Source organism: Grampus griseus (genome assembly GCF_964374135.1).
Source record: "Grampus griseus genome assembly, chromosome: 14".
In the NCBI taxonomy this organism is placed as follows: domain Eukaryota; kingdom Metazoa; phylum Chordata; class Mammalia; order Artiodactyla; family Delphinidae; genus Grampus; species Grampus griseus.
The window spans coordinates 641,749-661,258 of NC_139008.1; the positions used below are offsets into that span (position 1 = coordinate 641,749).

At 53.4% G+C, this 19,510-nt stretch overlaps 1 protein-coding gene across 3 annotated transcripts in view; it reads right to left on the reverse strand.

Annotated features, from left to right (window-relative positions):
- The window catches only part of CHLSN (cholesin), a 97,116-nt gene extending 79,448 nt beyond the window's left edge, over positions 1-17,668 (reverse strand). The window contains exons 1-4 of one of the 3 annotated variants that reach the window (XM_082671101.1): positions 17,618-17,668; positions 14,854-14,979; positions 9,188-9,380; positions 7,293-7,422 (exon numbers count right to left, since the gene is read on the reverse strand). In XM_082671101.1, coding sequence (XP_082527227.1) covers positions 7,293-7,422; positions 9,188-9,252 — 195 coding nt within the window. In that variant the 5' untranslated portion in view covers positions 9,253-9,380; positions 14,854-14,979; positions 17,618-17,668. The remainder of the gene's footprint in view (positions 1-7,292; positions 7,423-9,187; positions 9,381-14,853; positions 14,980-17,617) is intronic. The other 2 variants (XM_082671103.1, XM_082671104.1) reach the window with 2 other exon arrangements.
- Positions 17,669-19,510: the final 1,842 nt, after the last annotated feature.

Below are 19,510 nucleotides of genomic sequence, written 5' to 3' on the forward strand. Positions count from 1 at the left end.
CCCTGGTGGCACAGTGGTTGAGAGTCTGCCTGCCAATGCAGGGGACAAGGGTTCGTGCCCCGGTCCGGGAGGATCCCACATGCCGCAGAGCAGCTGGGCCCGTGAGCCATGGCCGCTGGGCCTGCGCGTCCGGAGCCTGTGCTCCGCAATGGGAGAGGCCACAACAGTGAGAGGCCCGCGTACCGCAAAAAAAAAAAAAAAAAAAAAAAAAAAAAAACTACAAAAAGTGGAGAAAAATATAAGAAAACGTTTGTAACTGTGCAAGAGAGGGCTTTTTAAGGGAACAAAAACAGACACCACAAAGCAAAACTGACAGACACTCGCCTGCACTACTGAAAGCCCCACGGAAACATCAAATTCCGGAGACAAAAGACACATGGGGAGAAAGTCCATGTATTAGACACACAAAAAGTCCTTTTTTACAAAAGGTGATCAATTCAACAGAAAAAAAAGCGAAAGATGTGATGAGGAAATTCATAGAAGACAAATGATTAATAACTAATCAAAAAATGTCCATCTCACCAAGGATCAGGAAAATATAAATTAAGAACAGATTCTACTCTTCACCCACCAGATTGGTAAGAATAAAAGATGGAAGGTACCCAGTGCACGCTATAATGCCAGGACATGAATTCTGGGGCCCTGAGGCATCATGTATCAGATTTCAAATGCTGCGTCTCCAAGAGAAGCGTCACACAGGCAAACAGACCTAAGTGGGCCTCTCTCCAAGAAGACACACAGACGGCCGACAGGCACGTGAAAAGGTGCTCAACACCACTACTATTAGAGAAACGCAAATCAAAACCACAACGAGGTACCACCTCACACCGGTCAGAATGCCCATCATTAAAAAGTCTACAAACAATAAATGCTGGAGAGGGTGTGGAGAACAGAGAACCCTCCTACACTGTTGGTGGGAATGTAAATTGGTGCAGCCACTATGGAAAACAGTATGGAGGTTCCTCAAAAAACTAAAAATAGAGTTGCCCTATGATCCAGCAATCCCAGTCCTGGGCATATATCTGGAAAAACACTAATTCGAAAAGATACATGCACCCCTATGTTCACAGCAGCACTATTCACAATAGCCAAGACACGGAAACAACCTAAATGTCCATCGACAGATGAATGGATAAAAATGTGGGGCATATATACAGTGGAATACTACTCAGCCATAAAAAAGAATGAAATAATGCCATTTGCAGCAACATGAAGACCTAGAGATGATCATACTAAGCGAAGTAAGTCAGACAGAGAAAGACAAATACCATATGATATCACTTCTATGTGGAATCTGAAATATGACACAAATGTACTTATCTACAAAACAGAAACAGACTCACAGACATAGAGAACAGACTTGTGGTTGCCAAGGGGGAGGGGAGGTGGGGGAGGGATAGAGTGGGAGTTTGGGATGAGCAGATGCAAACTATTATAAATAGAATGGATAAACAACAAGGTCCTACTGTAGAGCACAGGGAACTATATTCAATATCCTGGGATGAACCAGCATGGAAAAGTATATGAAAAAGAACGTATATGTGTAACTGAAGCACTTTGCTATACAGCAGAAACTAATACAACATCGTAAATCAACTATACTCAATAAAACTGAGAAATAAATAAATATATACAGTCTACTCTCTGTCAATTACACCTCAATCAAGCTGTTTTGAAAAACCACACACACAGTAAGACACAACTACACCCACAAGAGAGGCCGACAACACCAAGTGGTGGCAAACGTGCGCAGCACCGAGAACCCTCCACGTGGCTGGCGGGGTGCACAGTGGCGCAGCCTCCTTAGAGGACAGCTTAGCAGTTTTGTAAGGTAAACACACACTTCCATACGATCCCTCCCAGTCCTCGGAATCTACCCAAGAAAAATGAAAACAGAGGCCCTTGTACACAGCACACTCAAAACGGCCCCACACTGGCAACAACCCAAATGTCTAGACCAGGTGATGGAGAGAGCAGTGTAATGAGTCCAAAGGAAAGGGGGACACGGGGAGCGGGGCAGGAGGGGGCGGGCTAGCGGGCTGGCTCCCCCAGGCAGGAACAGGGCCTCGGGGCATCACAGAGCCTCTCTGGTCTCAGGGTCCCAGTCTCGGAACCCCTCTTAGCCCCGCAAGCCCACAGCTTACAGCTCCCACGGGCTGACCACCGAGCACTCAGTGCTCACAAAGTAGGAAAGGAAAACAGTGGAACAAGGGAATTTCTGCTAAAGGAAAACAAGTCAGGCTCCCAGGGGGCTGTCTGTAAAGCTCACACCCCCTCTCCCGGCTAGTTTAACGACCAGGAGTCTGCCGCCAGACCAGAAACGTTTCTTGAGGCAAAATACCATCGGTATGCAGTCATCTTGCTGAGCAAATTCTCAGGGCCATGAAGTTCACAACCTCGGCTGATGGTTTTGAAGCACTTGTGGGCTTAATGCCCACGTAACTCCTCTGATCTTTCCAGGTTGAAAAGGAAGGAGAAAAGATGCCCCACGCTGAGCTTTGCCTCCTTTCCACACGAAGGACACGGCGTGGCCTCCTACAGCCCAGCAGCCCCTGTCCCGTGTCAGCAGGACCCACGAGGACACGAAAGACACGCATGGCTGCGCTGGGCCCTCGGGAGCCCGGGGCTTGGGGGTGGCACACATCGTGTTCCAAAGGCACAAAGTGGCGCCCATTCCTCCAAAAGTACGCGTCACTCCCCACTCCAGAGGGTCACTCCAACCAACGGAGGGCCATCTGGTCAACACGTGCGAGCTCTTCCTCCCTGGACGTCAGCGCTTACAGCCAAGGGCGAGCCGGACGCACTCCCCACACGGTCTGGGCCAGGCGGCCGGGGAGGGCAGTGACACCTCAGCCCGTGTCCTTATACGACCACAGTCAGGAAACCCAAGCAAGGGCCTCTCCTCTCCACCAGCTGCCCAGGGACCATGCCCGTGACCCGGCCTCTGGGGCCAACTCCCCTGTGAAGCGGCAGCGCACCCACACCTCCGCCCCTAGCATCTCAGGGCTGCCAGAACCCAAGGTCAAAGTGCTTCTGTGAACGGAAGCGTGCTTTGCAGACATGAGAGGTTCTTCTTAGCGAGACCCGGAGCCAAGAGCTGAGCTAACCAGCCCCTGGCTCCCCCCACTCCCCCCCCCGCTCCACCCCCAGCTCCCCCCACACCCCCAGATCCCCACTCCCCCCAGCTCCCCACACACACCCCCAGCCCCCCACTCCCCTCAGCTCCCCACACACACCCCCAGCTCCCCCACTCCCCCCAGCTCCCCACACACACCCCCAGCTCCCCCACTCCCCCCAGCTCCCCCCACTCCCCCCAGCTCCCCCCACTCCCCCCAGCTCCCACACACACACCCCAGCTCCCCACTCCCCCAGCTCCCCCCACACCCCCAGATCCCCCCACTCCCCCCAGCTCCCCACACACACCCTCAGCTCCCCCACTCCCCCCCACTCCCCCCAAGCTCCCTTCACACCCCCCAAGATCCCCCCACTCCGCCCCCCCCAATCTGCAGACAGTCTGAGTGTATTTACAGCAGCAGGAGGCAGCCAGCTCAGCCTAGGTGCCCGTCCAAGGCGGCAGTCACTGGCTCCAAGGGTGACCGCTGCTCTGGTGTGTCTCCCCACCCCCCAGGACCGGCTCAGCATCTGGGGCGGTACCTCCCCAGGGAGGGCAGGGTGGGGGGGCTGAGGCCTGCAGACCCCTCACCACCACACAGCCGTGCTCGCTAGACCAGTCCGCCCGACCTTGTCAAGCCGGAGCCTCCTCTGGAAGGGGTCCAGGGACGTGAAGACAGAACCGGACCCCATCTGCCCAGCCCTAAGCCCAGCTCACGGGGAGGGTTAAGAAGCTACCAGACGGGCAGACATGGGCCAACTCCGAGAATCCTGTGCTCGAGCACCACCCTCGGAAGAGGGAAGACCCTCGAACCCCCCACCTCGCAAGCCCCTCCAGCAGGACAGGGAAGAGGACAGGCGCGGGGCAGGGCCTCCCGGGAGCAGCAGCCGGCACCACAGAACCAGCGCCGGGAGGACTTGTCCCCGCCTCGGCGGCACCACAGGCCACCCCTCCTCCACCGTCCCAGCCCACGCGCCTCGGGTCAACGGCAGGGGCAAGAGGTGGACGGGGGGCTCAGCCACACAGATGTCACACGCTGTGGACAAGGGCACCAGGGCAGCGGGGACTGGACAGGACAGGAGAGGGATGGGGCCCCCCCGCCGAGCCCCCCCACCCCCGTGGGGCTCCCAGTGCGTGAAGCATCCCCCCTGGGGGATCCTTCAGCCCTCCTGGCGCAGGCTCAGGGCCTGGGCTGTGGGAAGTGACTGCACAGGGACCTGAGGGTCCCTGGACGGGCATTTCCGGGAGGACAGCACCATGGCCCAAGAGGGGGCAGAGGCTCCTTGGGGCTCCTTGCGGGGGTTGGCGCAGGAGCTGGGGCGGGGACGGTGCAGTACTTTTCCATGGGCTCCCGGCGACGGGAACGCTCTCTCCAGGCTCTGGCCACCCACCCTCTGCAGACGGAAGGGTCCCTCCTTTAAAAAGGCCTAACACAGCAGCTCCCCAGCTTCCCACGAGAACCGAGAACCGGAGAGAGAGCGGGTGAAGAGGATTTTGATGAGCAGAGACCAGGATGTGGTCTCGAGGAAGCACAGTCTCCATTTCCTCAGGACACCAGCCCCGAGTCCAGCACTGACCGCGCAGGGACCCACCCGAGCTCCCCCAGCACCCCTGGGGGCCAAGGCGAAGCAGCAGAGCACAGACCCCATGGGGACCATGTGCACAAGTTACTAACCAACCAACCAGAAACCGAGGCAGCAAGAGACACTGGAAGGAAACATACCCAAATTCTTCTTCCTGCTTTTGTTTTCCAAATTTCTTTTAATCAACATGTACTCAAATAACAAAAAAAAAAATCACTTTTTAAAAAATTGCCTGAATTTAAGAATCATTACCCATCTCAGGCAGAACCTTTAAGCTCTGCCATTACTTATCATAAACCCACACAGTCTGGGGGGTCCTGCCAGTGACCAGTAGCCGGCAAGCAGAGACCACTCAGAAGCCTAGAGATTTATAACAAAATTACAGGTCACCAGGACTTGTCACTTGGAGTCACTTAGAGTTCGTTTTAAAGAAATTGGAGGAGTCTAGAAAAAGTAGGAAACTGTCCAGGAAAGGCCCAAGAAATTCACATGTACTGGAGGTTCTGCAGGGATTGGGGGCCAGACCACCGAATGGGAACTGGAATAGCTCTAAAAAAACAGTTTCCCTCTAGGGTCTAGAAACCAAAAAGGCCTGACAAAACTGGGGCTCCAGTGGCACAGAAGGCGAGGACGACGAGAAGGGGCCCAGGGGACATGGGACTGGCTACGAGCCCGGGTGAGAGCAGGACGTGGGGGCCAGCGATGCAGCCCGGCTGGCTGACCTGGGTCCTGTAAGCGCGGGCCTTCTGTGCAGGGAGAGGCGCCCGGGCTCGGGTGGCGCCAGACCTGCGGTTCTCAGCCGGAGAGAAGGCAGAGAAAGGGGCACCCAGGACGGGCCTGAGTGCTGGCCTGGCTTCCTCCCCGACACCCAGAGGTGGCAGCTGGGAGACGACCCCGGACCCAGTGGAGCCGCTCTCTGTCGGCACAGGCCCTGCACCTGCCCACCCACCACAGAGGAAAAGTGCCGTCACGCGTCCCCCTGGCACAGAACTGCCCAGCCAGCCGGTGTCCTGGGGGTCGGACCAGCAGTCCTGCACGGAGCCCGCAGCACAGTGGCCTGGGATCCACCCCAGGGCCCGGCTGGGCCTGCAGTCGAGGAGGTGCTGGCCAACGGGCAGGCCCTCCTGCCCCAGCCCCTCTGCTATATGAAGGGGGTACATGCGCCCCGAGTCTCAGCAGCGTGCACGGCCCAGGCTTGAAACAAAGGCAGAGCTGGAAACACTAGGGCGTAGGAGTGACCAAACCGGGACTTCCCTGATGGTGCAGTGGTTAAGAATCCACCTGCCAGTGCAGGGGACATGGGTTCGAGCCTTGGTCTGGGAAGATCCCACATGCTGAGGAGCAACTAAGCCCGTGAGCCACAGCTACTGAGCCTGTGAGCCACATCTACTGAAGCCCGTGAACCTAGAGCCCATGAGCCACAACTACTGAAGCCCGCGCACCTACAGCCCGTGAGCCACAACTACTGAAGCCCGTGCACCTAGAGCCCGTGAGCCACAACTACTGAAACCCGCGCGCCTAGAGCCCGTGAGCCACAACTACTGAAGCCCACGTGCCTAGAGCCCGTGCTCCATAGCAAGAGAAGCCACCGACTGCCATGAGAAGCCCGCGCACCACAACAGAGCAGCCCCCGCTCGCCGCAACTAGAGAAAGCCCGCGTGCAGCAACAGAGACCAAACGCAGCCAAAAAACAAAAAAAGAGTGATGAAACCCACCAGCCACACACCACCCATCCTGTCAGGGGATTTCCATCGCTTCCTTTCAGAAAGACCCAAACGAGGACCTGATCTAGTCGCCCATTAATGGTAGATACTCACAGGCAAGTCTGACAAGGGCCCCAAGTCACTCGACAAGCTATGCGGCGCGGCTCCGACGACACTTCCCTCCCCGTGGACCAAGGATGAGCACAGGGTCACCGGGCGCTCACGTGGGATGTGGGCTCGAGGCCACACCAGGCAAGCCTCATGCACGGTCGGCACCTTCACCCACCGCTCAGGGCCCAGCAAAGCCGCCCCTCATGACATGAGTCGCCCACCAGCTTTTACTTCATGTTGAATAACTTGTCAAGATTTGTAACATCTTATGCCGTTTTGATCAACTACACACTAGGAATTGCAGAGTCAGCTCAATACAGAAGAAAAACATGAACACTCAGAACCTGAGAGGTAACAGCCAACAAATTCAAACGTAGACACGTGTTTCTGTGGTGGAGCCTGACCACTTTTAGCTGTGATCTCGTAAATACAGATCCCAGGCCACGGCCCATGCAGCGCCATGTGAAGGGCCCTCCCTTGTCTGACAGGCTCAAAGGCCCGGCTGCGGCCAGGCCAACAGAGGCCTCCACCGGGCCACCATGCCATCGAAACCCTGTCACACCTGGGACACCAACAGCAACCTGAGGTCTGGTAGCTGAAGAATGGCCGTTGTGCGGTTCCAACCTACAGTTTACTGCAAGTCTTATTTGCCCTACAACTGCCTCTAAAAGGCACTGGGCATGTCCATGGGGGCCTGTCCACCCCCTGACGCCTGCCACGTGACCACTGAGTCCCCCTCCAGGTCCAGAAACAAGGCGAGGCCAGCGCGCCCACGTCACCTACCTCGGCTGGGGCCCCCTCAGTGCCCGGCGGGGCCGCAGGTGCCAGAGGCATCTCTCTTGCTACCGCCTTCTTCAGTTTTTTGTTCTTTTTCTTTGTCACTTGGCTATCTTTTCTCTTCTGTTTTGCCATCCTGCAACAGAGAAAGTCAACTATAAAGACACAGGAAATAAAAATTCTCAATTAACAGAGAGGGGAGGGCATTATAAAAGATACAAAGCTATTTCAGAAAGTGTGGGAAACATACAGTCACTGTTACAAATTCCAGCTCTCGTTTCATCACCTGTGGACAACTTAACCATTGTGGTGGATTTCCTGTCTTTCTTCTGAGTGTTTTATTTAACACAGCTGCCATCACACACAGATTATATACTCTGTTTCTAACTCAACATGAACATAAGCTTTTAAGAGTAAAAGAAGGGACTTCCATAGCGGTCCAGTGGTTGGGACTCCACGCTTCCACTGCAGGGGGTACGGGTTTGATCCCTGGTCGGGGAACTAAGACCCTGCATGCCACGCAGTGCAGGCCCCCTCACCAAAAAAAAGAGGAAAAGAAATAGCATTTTTAGTGACAGTATCCAAATTTTCCAAAAGTGAAAACTGCGAGCATTTGTCTATTCCCTAATTGATGACTATCTGGGATTATTTTCATTTTCTACTATTACGGAGTAACTCACTTCCCCATCAACTAGGGATGCTGCAGCCCCACACGGGCTGGCAGGGACCACCATGCAGTCACTAGGCCCTCGGTCACCTGTGGCTGGAGGTGGCCATGATGATTCTGGGGTGGCCTCCTTGGACTGTGGAAGCAGCCCCAACCGGGGCCGCATTGAAGGAGTGACACAGGTCCAAGAGGCTCTGATTACATCTCCCTCCTCAAGCACAGCAGTATCTAGAACTCCACGCACAAGGACAGAAGAACGCCCATGAACATGAACTGCAAACCCAGCTTCCCCTGTGGGGCCGGATGATGGGAGCCAAGGGAAACGGTCACGGCACCAGAAACTAGGCAGGGGTCGGGGGAGAGGCCTCCACCCGAGGGTCACTGGCTGCGGGGACCTCCGAGGGGCGTCATGAGGGCTGGGGATGGGGGGAGGCCGCCCGCAGGGCCCCAGGCCCACCCCGAGGTGGACATGGGAACTGACCGGATCCTCCCCACCCCGCCCCTTTGGATGGAGCCCAAAAGGAGCTGAAAACACAGGAAAGTTTCGGAGTCCCAGCAGCTACAGCGTGAGCACCCTGAGGTGCAGGGTAGAAGGCGCTTTGGCACAGAGGCCATGGCCAGCTCGTACAAGCCACACACACACACACACACATACGCGCGCGCACGCGCTTCTCGTCACACGTCAATCAAGCTGGGGGTGAGTAAGTCAGCATAAACTGGAAAAGGAATATCACTCAATAACTGAGATCAATGAGGCAGCGCTACATGTACAGGATGGAACAGAACACGACGAGCAGTATCACACTTTTGTATTTGTTTAAGAAAATAACAACAGAGAAAGCTATGCACGTACTTACAGGCAATGTCTGAAGGACATAAGCCAAAGCTCTCCTTTTCTGTCTCGGGACGGGACTGCGAGGGACTCCCCCACACCCACAGCTCAGTCTCATTTTTTTAATACTAGTCCTTTAAAACTCTATCTACAAGGGCTGCTAGTATCAGCTTTTATTCTAACAAGTTACAAGAATGTATTTTGTTTTATTTATCCTAAAGTCACTCCACTGGCTGCATCTGCATGTATGTGTACTGTATGTATTATACAGACACAAGCATGTAACATGGATGTTACACGCACCCACAACATTCACGCTCATGTCGCTATAACACAGGTGTTTTCACTTCGGATACGCTGTCCCAGGCTGTCTGCACGGGAATGGACACACAAACCCAATACCTTCTTCCTCTGACACCAGAGTTCATTGTGGACTCCATCCACAAATGCTCGAAAATGCAGCTCATTCACTCCACACGTGTTTGTCGAGAGCCAGTTCCGTGCCAGGCACTGCTGCACGCCGGACACAGAGCCAACAGCAAGGGAAGGAAGAGCCTCGATCTCGGGAAGCCTCCTTCTGGCGTGAGATCCAGACCTATTTAAGTGAACGAGCCAGCGCTTTCACACAGAGATAAACACTGCCGAGAAGGGAGAACCGGGTTGAGTGAGCAGGCGCCCCCGAGGCTGGCAGCCAGGGAGCGGCGGCTCAGGGGCCTCTGAGGGCCCAGAGGCAGACAGAGGAGGCAGCGTGTGAAGAGCTGGAGGGGGCCCCGGGCCAGGTAGCGTCCCGAGGAGCAAGGTCCGCAGGTGGAGGAGGGGCGTCCGGAGCAGAGCTGCCTGCCCTCAGGTCTCTCACCCAGGCATCAGTCTCACTGAACCACTTACTGAGACCTTAACTTCCCCCAAAGCAAAACTTTCCACAGGGACAGACGGACAAATGACATCAACATGGGGGGGAGGGGAAGCGCGCTCAAGTCACCAGCAGCCCCACCCCACAGGCCCCTGCACTTCGTCACTTGTCGGTCACCGTCTCCACCGCAGAGTGCTGGCCACGTGCAGGAGCGGCTCCAGGCTGGACCACGCGGTCCAGAGTGCCCACCCACATGCAGCTCACATTCTGATGGGGGAGACAAACATGTCAGAAAATGAGAATGATGCTAGGCAAAAAAAAAAGGAATGAAGGAAAGGGCTATGGGAAACGGTGATTATGAAAAGGGTGATCATAGCGGAAAGGGCCCAGAACCCAGATTTGAGTTCTAAATACCACTCTCTATAAAAAAGAGCCAGACTGCCTTAAGATTCCCGTCTGGAGCAAGGAACGTGTAAGGTGAACCAGCGTATCAAGCTGCACCACAAACCAAGCCAGGCAATCACAGGGCCACGGCGGAAAGGACACGGAGCCAGGGTGAAGGGCCGCTCTGCCCCCTTTGGGGACATGACTGATTACAGCACACCAAAGGAATATCACTACTGTGCAATCAGAAAACTGCCAGGCGCCCAAGGTCTTTAATTAAGCCTTATCTTAAGAAAGTATCCCAAGCCAGAGGCTGCAAGCTTCAATTAGCAGTGTAATAAGAAATCTTGAAAGAATTAGACTGTTGACACAGGGTTTTGAAAAGACAAAGGGCTCTGCCAGCCAATTACCTTGTTGGAGAGTAAGAAAAGTTTAGCAAATATTTACACACCGGTTACCATAAAAGTTAAATCTACATTCATTCTGAGAGTTATCGTTAAAAAGTTTAATCAGGGGGCTTCCCTGGTGGCGCAGTACTTAAGAATCCACCCGCCAATGCAGGGGACATGGGTTCGAGCCCTGGTCTGGGAAAATCCCACATGCCGCGGAGCAACTAAGCCCATGCACCACAACTACTGAGCCTGCGCTCTAGAACCGCGAGCCACAACTACTGAGCCCATGTGCCACAACTGCTGAAGCCCGCGCAACTAGAGCCCGTGCTCCACAGCAAGAGAAGCCACCGCAGTGAGAAGCCCACGCACCACAACGAAGAGTAGCCCCCGCTCGCTGCAACTAGAGAAAGCCCACGCGCAGCAACGAAGACCCAACGCAGCCATAAATAAATAAATAAAGTTTAATCACTAAGTCTATTTGCTAAAAAGGAGGAGAAACTTTTCCATATTATAAAAAGCTTTTGGGCTTCCCTGGTGGCGCAGTGGTTGACAGTCTGCCTGCTGATGCAGGGGACACGGGTTCGTGCCCTGGTCCGGGAAGATCCCACATGCCGCGGAACGGCTGGGCCCGTGAGCCACGGCCGCTGAGCCTGTGCATCTGGAGCCTGTACCCTGCAACGGGAGAGGCCACAACAGTGAGAGGCCCACATACTTAAAAAAAAAAAAAAAAAAAAAAAAAAAGCTTTCTTTTTTAGTCCCAAGAGACAGTGATTCATACCTTTGAGACAAGGAGTGTTTGTTGTAGGAAAGACATTTCCTTACATTTACGGTCAGCTGGTCTTCAACAAGGGGGCCACAACAATTCAATGGGGAAGAACAGTCTTTTTAACAGGTGGTGCTAGGACAATTGGATATCCACATGCAGAAGAATGAAACTGGACCCCCTACCTCACACTACACAGAAGAATTATTCAAAATGGAGCAAAAACCTAAATGTAGAGCTAAAGCTATAAAACTCTTAGAAAACATAGGAGTAAATCTTTATGACCTTGGATTAGGCAACAGTTTCTTCATTACGACACCAAAAACATAAGGAGAAGAAAAAAAGATAAATTGGATTTATGAAAATTGAAAATTTTGTGCTATAAGTGATGCCAGCAAGAAAGTAAAAAGACAATCAACAGGAGTGGAGAAAATGTTTGCAAGTCGTATCTGACATGAGACTTGTATCTAGAATGTATGAGGAACCCATAACTCAACAAAAAAGGCCAACAACTCACTTTAAAAATGGACAGGGACTTCCCTGGTGGCCCAGTGGCAAAAAATCTGCCTTACAACACAGGAGACGTGGGTTCAAGCCCTGGTCAGGGAACTAAGATCCCACATGCTGTGGGGCAACTAAGCCCGCGTGCCACAACTACTGAGCTCCCATGCCCCAACTAGAGAGCCTGTGTGCCGCAAAGTACAGAGCCCATGCGCTCTGGAACCCGCGTGCCACAGCTACAGAGCCCACGCGCCCTAGAGCCTGCGCGCCACAACTAGAGAGAGAAAATCCGCATGCCACAACTAGAGAGAAGCCAGAGCACCACAACTAGAGAGAAGCCCATGCACCGCAGTGAAGAGCCCACATACTGCAAGAAAAGATCCCGCATGCCTCAAGGAAGATCCCATGTGCCAGGACTAAAGACCCGACACAGCCAAAAATAAATAAATAAAAACAAATAAATCTTTAAAAATAAATTAAAAATTTACAAAAAATGGACAAAGGACTTGAACAGACAATTCCGCAAAGAAGAGATACAAATGGCCAGGAAGCCATGAAGGAGCTCAACATTGGTCCTCATTAGGGAAACGCAAGTCAAATGACACACTTCACACACACGAGGATGGCTGAAATCAGACACATAATAGGGAACGTTGGTGAAAATGTGGAGGAATTGGAGCGCTCATCACTGCGGGTGGGACAGAATACGGTGCGGCCACTTTGCAGAACAGTCTGGCAGTTCCTCAAAAGGTCAAACAGTTGGGACTTCCCTGGTGGCGCCGTGGATAACATTCCACGCTCCCAATGCAGGGGGCCTGGGTTCAATCCCCGGTCAGAGAACTAGATCCCACGTGCATGATGCAACTAAGAGTTTGCATGCCACAACTAAGGAGCCCACCTGCCACAACTAAGACCCAGCACAACCAAATAAATAAATAAATAATTTTTTAAAAAAGAAGTCAAACAGTTATGTGACGCAGTACTACCTACAGATGTAAATAATCAGTGAAATGAACAGATCCACATAAACTCTGAACTTGGTTGTTCCCAGCAGTGTAAGTCATAACACCCATAAGGGGGAAACAATCTAAATGTCTATCAACTGATGAACAACGGAATTCTATCCACACAACAGATTATTCAGCCAAAAAGGAAGGAAGCACTGACACCTGCTACAACATGGATGAACCGTTTTGAAAACACGCTAAGAGAGAGAAGCCAGTCACAAAATATTACAGACTGTATAATTTCATTTATATGAAATGTTCAGAATAAGCAAATTACAGAGGCAGAAGCAGATTAGTGTTTGCTTAGGGCTGGGCAAGGGGAGGAGTGGCAGTGACTGGTTGGTACCAGGTTTCTTCTGGGAAAAGAAACATGTTCTAAAATTAGCTTGTGGTAATGGTTGCACACCCTGTGAATATACTTTTAAAAAACCCCTCTAGGGCTTCACTAGTGGCGCAGTGGTTGAGAGTCCGCCTGCCGAGGTAGGGGACGCGGGTTCGTGCCCCGGTCCAGGAGGATCCCACGTGCCGCGGAGCGGCTGGGCCCGTGAGCCATGGCCGCTGAGCCTGCGCGTCCAGAGCCTGTGCTCCACAACGGGAGAGGCCACGGCAGTGAGAGGCCCGCGTACCGCAAAACAAAACAAAACAAAACAAAAAAAACCTCTAATCCCAAATTATTTGCTGTAAATTAACACACATAATGCCCCAATACTGTTTGTAAAAATAAACAGCGAAAAATACAGTTTCCTACCACCACCACTTCAGCGAATGTACACACGCCGTCAAAGGCGTTCCTTGCGTCCCCCGGCCTGTTGGGACCTCGCCGCCCTCACTCTGTCCACTGGCCGTCATGGGTGGCCTGGCGTTGCTGTGTCACAGCATCAAGACCTTTATTGTGTTTTCTTTCCTTACCGGCCTTTCTGCAAAAATCCCAGTGACTCAGGTTAACTTCTATGAGCAACACCAACTTAAGATTTCCCTGTACCTGGTGGTCAGGAGGACCTGGGGGGCAGGAATTAGAGCTGGTCGGCATCATAACCATCACTAAAACTGGCCTTGACTGAGAGCTTCCCGTGTGCCAGGCCCTGTTCCTGGTGCTTTCCACGTGTTAGCTCGTGTACTTCTTGTGACTGACGAGGCGGGCACACAGGTGAGGTCACGGAGGCACACGTCTCAGGGGAAATCAACAGATTGGGCCTAAAATTGGTTAATCAAAAAAAGTCACCCAATTTCCCTATTATTCAGAAATATGGAAGTAATTCCAGTAGAAACAGTGGAAAGATGAAACTGTGCTCGCCTCTGAGGAGCAGTCTGCCTGCTGGTTTGTGGTAAGTTCCAGGACCACTGAGTTTCTTAGCCATATGCACACATCACTTAGTTAATTTGACAGATCAAATGTCTTTTACAAAGATTTTTAAAAATTACATTATTCAGCGTTAGCCAGAGGATGATGAAAAGGACATGATCATGCCCCGCTGATGGAGAATAAATTGGTACAGCCGTTCTCAAGGTAATTTGATAACATTTAATCAAGTGCTTTGGCCCAGTGGTTCCATGTCAAGGAACTTACCCTAATGAAATAATCACAGACAGAGATTTATGTAAGGATGATAATGACATGATATAAAGGATGATACTACCTCTAATATTAAAAAGTGGAAAACACTGTAATTGTCCAGCAGCAGGCTGAGGAACGGCTGACTCCTTCGTGCCGGGGGACGGGCCCATACACCCATCAACAACTGTGATCTCAACTGTTCCATCACTCGAGTGGGCGCTCACGACACAACGTAAAGTGGAAGGATGGACTATAAACCTGTGTACGTGCAACACGACCCTCGTCTTTAAGAACAATTATATGCAGATATGCACAAAGGAGAAAACTAGAAGGTAATACATTAAACATCAACATTTTAGGGGGTAGAATTATAAGTATTCTTTTTTTCCTTTATACTTTCCAGCAATTTCTACAATAAAAGAAAAGACATTTTGGGGAATTCCTTGGTGGTCCAGTGGTTAGGACTCCGCGCTCTTACTGCCAAGAGCGCAGGTTCAATCCCTGGTCAGGGAACTAAGATCCCGCAAGCCATGTGGCACAGCCAAAAAAAAGAAAGAAAGAAAAGCCATTTTAAGATATCAGCTCAGAAGTGTTCAGTGAAGCAAAATAAGCTCACCAGCAGAAAGGTGCTAACCCAGGTCAGACCGACAGGAGGAAGACAGCAAAGCGCCGGGCTGGGCTGGAGTCACTGATCAGGACAAGTGAGCACCCACAGGCTGAGGCTGCCCGGGCTCCACAGGACCTAAAACAGAAATCAGCCTCAGGGAAAACATCTTTTTTAAAATCTGAAAGTATCACTCGTAGCCCCTAACATCCCCTCTCACCCGGTGCATCTAAGTCACCTCTGATGTGAGCCGGCAGGTCCAGGGAAGGCCCCCTGAAGGAATCCACAGGAATCAGTGCCTGGAGCCCCAGCTCAGACGCCCAGGACACGGTCATGCTCCTGTCCACCCTGACCCAGGACTATTCAAAGTTCCCACTCGGATGAACGGCCTCCAGCTTCTGCTCTTCTGCTACCTGACCCCACACCCTCCCTCCTGTGGCCTAAACCCCGTAACACCAAGCATCCCACCCACTGAGCCCACCTCCCATCTTGCCAGCTGGCCCCCCTCGGTGCCCTGGGGCTCAGCGATCCTCCAGCCTCACCAGGACCCGCAGTCCACTGACCCTACACGTTTCAATGCCCCTCACCTCTCATGTTTCCGTTCCCACAACTTCATTTCCACGGCCCATCATTACAATCGTGCCTTTACAAACACTCTCAGCCCCTCACCTGGCAAAGCCCCAACTCTAGCTCTGGTTCCGGCCTGGCCGGGAAGTCCCCAGGGCCATGCGGTTGGTCTCACTGTACATGGCACAGCCCCAGCCTCGAGGGGTGCCCAGCAAGCCCCGCGGCCCGACTCCGGCCACTCGCCCAGACGACCAGCTCTTCCTCTTGCCTCTCAAGCTCTCCGACCTCCAACACATCCTCGCCTCCTCCGTTCATTCCTGATCACTGAGCTTCCAGAAGCTCCCCTCAGACCCTCCCACCGTTCCCTCGTGCGACAGTGCAGAACCGTGCCTGCTCCGTGCAGGGCTGAGCCTCTGCCGCGCTCTGGTCCCAGGGGCACGCATGGCTCTAAGCAATTCCCATTCCCCATCAGCTGTCCTTCTACAGAGTCAACTGCAAGGTCCCACAAATAAAAACCCTGATTCCACGTGCTCTCCACCCCGTTTCTGGTGCTTTCTGCAGGAAAACCCTCAGGAGCTGTCCACTGGCACGGTCCCTACCTCCTTTCCAGCCACTCTCCCATTAGGCTGCCATCTGACTTGGCCAGATGGTTCTTACTGAAACCACCAACGACCACCAAGGACACCCGTCTGCTAACGACAGACTCTCTGATCACAGCCTGGTCGGGGCCCCTCTAAGCCCTCCTTCAACAGGCCTCAACCTGGGCCTGTACAGACTTGAAAAGTTTCTAGCAGCTCAAGGCCACATCTTTACAGTGACTCTAGCCCCCCTAAAAAGCTCCTGCCTGAGAAAACTCAAGGCTACCAAGAGGATCCAGCCAACACCTGAAGACACAGCCCCATCCTCAGCCCCACCCCTGTGGGAGGGCAGGAGCCTAACTTCCCGAAGCACCGCCCCCCCAGGTCAGCAAGCCCCGAAGGGTTTCACACCACCGACCCCCTTCTGCTCACTGTAATTATCCAGTTCCCAACTTTACAGAGTGCCACTCCCACCCCCCTCCACTCCCTCACCCTCCCTTTAAAACGCCCTCTCCCCTGCACAAGTCCAAGGCCCCTGCTGCAGTAGTTACCCCTGATTAAAATGCGACCTCACCACTTACACCACCTCCAGTCCGGCTCTGCTCATCTTTGTTCATCACTGACTGGACATAACTGACCTCCCAGCAGCATCTGCCACAGCTGGTCCCTCCTCTTGACTCTGCCCTTTCCGCTCCACTTCCCAGACACGCCACGCTCTCCCGCTTTCCTCCCACCTCTTCACCTCCCCGCCCCCTGGACACAGAAGGGCCCTGAGCTCAGCACTCCCCCGAGATCTCACCTAGTCGTGTGGCTTTAAACACCAACCATAGGCTGATGACGTCCCCATTTCTCCCTGAACTGCACAACTACACTGTCAACTCATGTGTATCACCTACACACACATCGTCTCAAACTAAAACGTGTCAAGTCGACACTCCCCATCACCCTCCACAAACCTGATCTTCCTGCAGGGTCTGTCCCCTCAATAAAAGACCAGCTGGTGAAATGCGTATTTCAGCTCAAGTTAAAAACCGTAGTGTCACCCACAACTCCTCTTTCTCAAACACCCGTCCATCCCACAGTAAACCCCGGTGGCCCCACCCCCAAAGTACATCCAGACGTGGATCTTCACTGCCCCTACCGCGAGCATCCTGGTCCAACCACGTCTCCCACCTGGATCATTCGAAAGTCTCCAACTGGTCTCTGGCCTCCGCCCCGCCCCTAGCCCCTCCAGGCCATTTTCCGACTCAGCATCCTGAAGGGCTTGTGAAATACCTAAACCAGGTTAGGTCCCACCAGTTCTGGGACCCTCCCCCAGGGCTCTCCTCCCCTCCCCCGGTCGGAGCCCCGCCCCGCTTCACTTCTCTCCGCCATGCTCAGCAACGTCTCCTTTCCTCATCAGGACCACTCCCCCCAACCCCAGGCGAGCTCACTGGCTCGGGGCTGCCGGTCGCGCGGACACGCGGGAGGCACCCATGGGGCTGTGGGGAGGTCCGGCGCGGCCGGCGCTCGGGGCCCTGCGTCCTCCTCAGGCCGCCGACGGGAGGACAGCCAAGCCCCCCGCGCGCCCCCGGTTGCCCGGCAGGCCTCGTACCCAAGCAGGACACCCCAGACCCGCCGCCCTCACCCACCTGCGCGTGGCTGCCGACGCCGGCTTCCGGCAGACGCGGCGCCCAGGTAACGCGGTCCCGCCCACCGGAGCGGCACCGCCTATTGGCCGGGGCCCGCCTCCGTCTCCCCGCCGACCAATGGCGAACGGCAGCCACGAGAGGGGTGAGGCGGGGCCGGGCGCGGGCCTGTGGCGTCATCGCTGGGTGCCGCTGGGCGCCGGGAGCCGCCGGTTGCCAGGCAACCCTCTGGTCGCGGGCTAAGCGGGTTTTTCCCCAAGGTTCCCGGGACTCAAAGCGGACGACGCCTGTCCGTCCACGGGGATTGGTCTCAAACAGGATGTAGATTATAACTGCTGTCACTTAGAAAGTGGGCGCAGTGTTGCGAGGTCGCCAGCGTTACACCTGCGCGCAAGTTTGCCAGTGCAGCGGTGTGTCTGCAGACTCCTGTAGACCCAGGTTAGGTCACCTGGGGAGGGGATGAAGGCAGACGCGGGCCCAACCGCGGAGGGTGTCTGGGGTCGGAGGCTACGCCACGCCGGTGAAAGTAACCACGAGTTAAATCGTTGTTCGGTTCTTAGAAATATTTTATAGTCTCGACACCGAAAACGGGAGAGAAGGGAGAGCGGGTGCGGCGGACTTTTAATCTGGGGACAGCTGGACGGGGTTGTACCATAGAGGGGAGGTTCTGGGGGTGGGAGATACGACAGCAAGCCAGGATTCTCTAGTTCCACTCTCTACGCACAACTAACTTGTTTCTAATCGAGTAACAGACACCCTGCTTTTCTCTTGTGCACATACGTGAGAGTCTCTGAAAGGCACATGGAGACTGGGCCACAGGTATAAGCATGTCCAACTTCACCAACTCCAGGAAAAACCATTCCGTTTTCAAACTGCTCCAACTGGCTTCATGACCACTGAAATAGAAAGTTCTCATCCATACCTAAGCTTAACTAATATAGAATATAAAAATATAAAAATGTTTACCTTCTATTGTTTACTTTTGCTTTTATTTTTAGCTCTGGTACCGTAGGGATGTAACCAAGCAGAACTCTATGGAGCCTTCCTGGAAGGGAACAGACCCCACTCACCCAATGTCCTCTGCCTGCCTCTTGTCTGTAGAAAAGCTTTAGTCGAAGAATAAGTTTAATCTGAGAAGTGAGAAAAGGCAGAAAGGAAAATAGTCAAGCAAGACAAAATAATAATAGTTTAGCCATTAAAGTCAAGGACCTTTGGTTCCTCCTCAAGGGCTATGGATAATATTCTGAGCCACGTCCTTTGAGCTGTTTTGCCGATACTGAAACCCCACCAGGTGGAAGAAGGTAACTCCATGCTGCCCGCAAGCACGTAGAGCCCAGACCGGTTGGAACCAGAAGGCTGATGATGTTGACTCCCGATGACCTCACCACCAACCAATAAGAAGAATGTCCACGAGCTGGTCATGCACCCCACAACCCTCTCCCTCACCCTGTTTTTAAATACCTTTCCCTGATTTGTAGTGAGGTGGATGGGCCTAGAGTCTGTCATACAGAGTGAAGTAAGTCAGAAAGAGAAAAGCAAATACCATATGCTGACACATATATATGGAATCTAAGGGAAAAAAATAAAGTCAGGAAGAACCTAGGGGCAGAATGGGAATAAAGACACAGACCTACTACAGAATGGACTTGAGGACACGGGGAGGGGGAAGGGTAAGCTGGGACGAAGAGAGAGTGGCATGGACATATACACAATACCGAATGTAAAATAGATAGCTAGTGGGAAGCAGCCGCACAGCACAGGGAGATCAGCTCGGTGCTCTGTGACCACCTAGAGGGGTGGGATAGGGAGGGTGGGAGGGAGGGAGACGCAAGAGGGAAGAGATATGGGAACATATGTATATGTATAACTGATTCACTTTGTTATAAAGCAGAAACT